Source organism: Diaphorina citri, unplaced genomic scaffold (genome assembly GCF_000475195.1).
Source record: "Diaphorina citri unplaced genomic scaffold, Diaci psyllid genome assembly version 1.1 scaffold3313, whole genome shotgun sequence".
NCBI classification, from domain to species: Eukaryota; Metazoa; Arthropoda; class Insecta; order Hemiptera; family Psyllidae; genus Diaphorina; species Diaphorina citri.
The window spans coordinates 1-4,741 of record NW_007380722.1 but is presented as its reverse complement, the minus strand read 5'-3'; the positions used below and the strand labels follow the sequence as shown (position 1 = coordinate 4,741).

General features: G+C 37.2%; 1 protein-coding gene across 1 annotated transcript in view; it reads left to right on the top strand.

Moving 5' to 3' along the window:
* LOC103520200 (solute carrier organic anion transporter family member 3A1-like) overlaps positions 1 to 2,369 on the top strand; it is a 7,800-nt gene extending 5,431 nt beyond the window's left edge. The window contains exons 6-8 of the mRNA XM_026831418.1: positions 608 to 639; positions 1,948 to 2,105; positions 2,203 to 2,369. Coding sequence (XP_026687219.1) covers positions 608 to 639; positions 1,948 to 2,105; positions 2,203 to 2,329 — 317 coding nt within the window. The 3' untranslated portion in view covers positions 2,330 to 2,369. The remainder of the gene's footprint in view (positions 1 to 607; positions 640 to 1,947; positions 2,106 to 2,202) is intronic.
* Positions 2,370 to 4,741: the final 2,372 nt, after the last annotated feature.

Sequence of the window (4,741 nt, the reverse complement as noted above, 5' to 3'; positions counted from 1 at the left end):
CTGGAGAAACGTATGCGCACAAACCACATAACTGCGTGGCCTGCGAGGGGAGCCCTGCCCGGACATTTATGGACGCCAGTCGCCTACGGAGCGTATGTCCGCTGACTCAAAGTTCACTGCGCATCATTAAGAAAAGTTCATTATAAATTAAACAATTTCAAAGACAATTTAGGATGCGACATTCAACTGGCTGAAACATTGGGTGAAGGCTTTCGAGAAACTCACACCCGTAGTATGAACAACATAAGGATAACCCCTTTGCAGTTGACGCAAGTGCTGAGGCACAGGACTCGTAAGTTAGTTCTGCAGGGGTCAATTTATACATACTCAGGTGTTGTCTACCATATAAAGAGATTTTCCTATGAACTTGCATTAGAATGAACATGCAAGCGTATATCTGCCACTAACGTTATGTGAAGCCATTCTGCGAAGGGTGAAAGAAGACCCAAATGAATCAACCTACGTGCTAAGATATCATTTTAATGTCCATAGATGGCGCATCGACAAGTGCATAATAGTATGTGTAATCTGTTCTCAATCTAAATCGAATATTCTCCAGTATTGCTCTGTGGAGAGTAACCTCACATTCTTCTCATCTGCCATGCAGCTGTAGCCAACATGTTTTATTTATATATTATGGTGCGTTTAAAAACGAAATAAAGTACCAATAAAAAAAACTGTTATTTGTGTGTTGACTTTGTGAGGGTTTAGCTGTTTTGAGATTTTTTTTTTTACTCAACATTCATATTGAAATTAAAGTCAATAAAAATTCTAAGTATTTTCATCAGGACAATGATAATTACGATTGAAAAAGGATATTTAGCTTTCAACTTGGTGAGCTTTCGATGTCGACTCAGGACATCACTTCAGAGCACGATAGGTGTTGACCTAGTCGGCAGCAGGAGTACATCGGAAGCGTCATCATTACTTAATATCCTTTTTAATCGTAATTGTCCTGATGAAAAACATATTACTAACATTTATCTGAATTTATATTTTAAAATGTACGATTACCTATTAAAAAACAATTTATTTCATTATTGTCTTTAATGTCTATTTTGAATAATAAGAAAATAATCGTAATCAAAATAATCATGTATTCTCCTGGATTCGCAAGTAATATCTTGGGGCGAGCCACGAAGTTGTAGGTACTAATTTTCACGATAGTGAGAAAGCAAAAATTGATTATAATCATCTATAAATATTTAAAGAAAAACAAACTTTATCGAAGGAAATAAAACAAAACGGAGCTTGATAGAATCAAATCAAATGATAAATGACCAATTCAAGGTTAGGTAGGGTATATGCCGATCTGAGGTCACCATCCAGGTAAAATAACCCGCGAAACGTTTGCAAATTCAGTGTATCCTGTGGCGAACTAGTGATTCAGATATGCGTCATTCCAGATTGTATATTTTTTGTTTTTGACCGTCCCGGGTAACATTATGCCAGGTTGCCAACGCGTAGCAGCGCTTAGCACATCTTAGGTAAAACCGGTCTCAACACCCTTAGTCGGACTTGTTTATGAATACCATTCTATTACGGAAGCGTCAGCGGTGACGTTACCTCTGAGTACGTTTTTATTAAGTTAAAATTCTCAAGAACAATTGAGATTCGACATTCCTGTTGAAAATATTTGGTGAGCTTTCGAGCATTCTCATCATCAGACCAAAAAGAAAAAATCGCGAGAGAGAGTTTTACTCTACGAGCGCTGGATTTGAAGTGGAGAAAAAATAAAACTAAAATAACTCCAGCGCTCGTAGAGTAAAAGTAAACATCTCTCGCGATTTTTTGGTCTGATGATGAGAATCTGAGTATTCTCGAAAGCTCACCAAATATTTTCACCAGTTGAATGTCGAATATCAATTGTCTTTTAATTTTTTAAAATACCCATGTTCATTGTCTACATAATTGATACTCTTATTTGTTTTTTTTTTCTTTTTGTAGACGTATACGAACTGTTCTTGTATACCAAACGGAATGGCAACCCAGGGTGCATGTCCTGCAGATTGTGGCTCTCACTTCATGTGGTTCATTTTCATTCTGTGTCTCCTTAATTTCTTCAGTGCGACAGGAAGAGCTGGTAACACCATCATTCAATTTAGGTAAGTAGCTACCTAATGATTTACTGTATTCAATTTGATCAAAACCGTATAATCCACTTGAGATTTAATCATTTTGATTTAACTTGTTTGTTAACAGGTGTGTTTCTCCAGAAGATAAATCTCTCTCTATTGGAATAACTGAAGCTCTAGGATGTGGACTGGCCTTCATTCCAGGTCCAATTATTTACGGAGCACTCCTAGGTAAGTCATTCAGACATTCATAAAGAAGTGGAATCCTTTATCGTATTCTATGAACTCAACACCATCTAGTCTTATTCTAGTCATACTTATAACTTAAATAATTATTGGCATAACTCTGCTCGAGTAGGATTAAAGAGCTGTCACTAGGTCACTACTATGTACCACTGTTTTTCCAGTTTGGTGATTTGGTGAGTTACCAAACTGGAATTGAAGTTGAATCAGTAATCATAAAAGCAAAACCATCAAAAGCCATTGGTCCAGATGGCATCTCAACCATTATGTTAAAACATCTTGGTCAATCTGGAATAAAGTTCATGACAAAAATGTTCAATTTGTCCATTTCACAACTGAATATTTCCAATATCTGGAAAGTAGCTAAAATTATTCCATTGCTAAAACCAGGGAAAGATCCTGATGATTCAAAATCTTACTACCCCATTTAATTGTTGTCTCCTGTAGTGAAAATATTGGAGGCAGTGATTTTACCTTACATTACAGACAATATATCTCGCAAACCATCAACATGGCTTCCTTAAGAAACATCGTACAACTACTGCACTCCATATTATTCAAGATCAGGTCAGTAGAGGCTTGAATCGAGAAAGACCTTGTTCCAGGACAGTAATGGTAGCCCTAGACCTTAGCAAAGCATTTGACAAAATCTCCATTGAACAACTTCTAGAAGATATTTTTGAAACCAGTATTCCATGGGTTATCAAAAGATGGTTATATAACTACTTGACTGATCAACAAACATGTTGACTTTAAAAGGTAAAAGCACCATCTCAAGCCACCGCAAGTTGAAACAAGGTGTTCCGCAGGGAGGGGTGCTTTCTCCAGCTCTCTTTAATCTTTATATGAGCAAAATACCATCCCCACCTCAAGATGTTACATTGGTGTCATATGCCGATGATTGCGCAATTCTAGCAACCGGTCAAAATATTGATGAGCTATGTACCAAAATTAACAACTATCTACATACAATTTCCACCTGGCTTACAACAAGAAAACTACAGCTTTCCCTTAGTAAATCCTCAGCCACCCTGTTCACCACTTAGACTAAGGAAGTTAGCATTGAACTGAACATTGTGATAAATGGACATCAAATTCCAACAATCAAAAACCTCAAAATATTAGGCATCACACTTGACCCAATGTTCACATTCCATAAGCAGCTACACAAATCAAAACTTAGATGTAGAAACAATATGCTAAAAGTACTCGCTGGCAACTCATGGGGAAAGAATAAAGAAACCATTGTAACCACATTCAAAGCACTCAACCGTTCCATAGTAAACTATGCTGCACCCATCTGGTCGCCGCAACTGTCTCAAAGCCATTGGAATAGCTTACAAGTTTGTCAAAATACATCTCTGAGAGTGGCAACAGGATGTCATATAATGACCAATGAAGACCACTTACATAGTGACAAAGGTACTGCCAGTGAAATCCAGAACAAAATGCTCTCCAAACAATATCTAGCATCTTGCCACCAACCAGAACACCCATGTAACTCTATCGGAAAAAATCCACCCCTCCCCGTAACATCAGGAAAACAATTCTGTGTGAAAATGAATACTTGTCAAACTTACTTCCTGCACACAAAGTTGCAAGATATATTATATCTTGCAACTTTGAAATCCATCCATGAGGTTATCCACACAACAACTGTTCAGACCACCATAGAACAATACAAGCCGACCAAAGTCCTCAACACCAAGCCACCCGGTATATCTGAAGAAGAACTAAATCTTCCCAGTCACCAGAACGACACCATCACAACTACGTTCTGGGTATTCAAAGCATTTAAAATCATACATGTGCCGTATTGACCCCACAATCCTGAATGAGTGTGATTTATGCAGAGGATCCCCACATGACACCACCTGTTTATTAGCCCCGAAAATCCCACTACCCTTACACCCATGGATTTGTGGAGGAACCCAATAGCCACTGCAAGATTCCTAAAACTCCCAGTTTCAGGAAGTAAAGACATCGTGTAATTTGGTGAACCTGCTGCTACTACAACAACTGTTATTCCAGCAGTCAAATTCTTAAACAATAAAAAAAATGTACAACAAATCAACGACACACAGACAGCCGTAATACTCCTGTTGTGTCCTTATCTTGGAAACAAACTACTTAAGACATGGGTACATACGTAGTTCAAATAAAGCTGTCCCCATTAGGTAAACATGTGATTACATAAACATTAAATAGATATACATATCCAGTTAAGTAATAAACAAATAAAAATGACGAAATAATTATTTATTATTGCCATCATGTTAGAAACCAGGGCTAGCTGCAGGGATGAACTCTTTGAATAGGCTCTAACCCTGATAAAGTTAAATATCATACCAAGGCCCCAAATTATTATTATTGTTATTTATTATTATTATTATTATTTTAATATTTGGCATAGGTATCTGCTT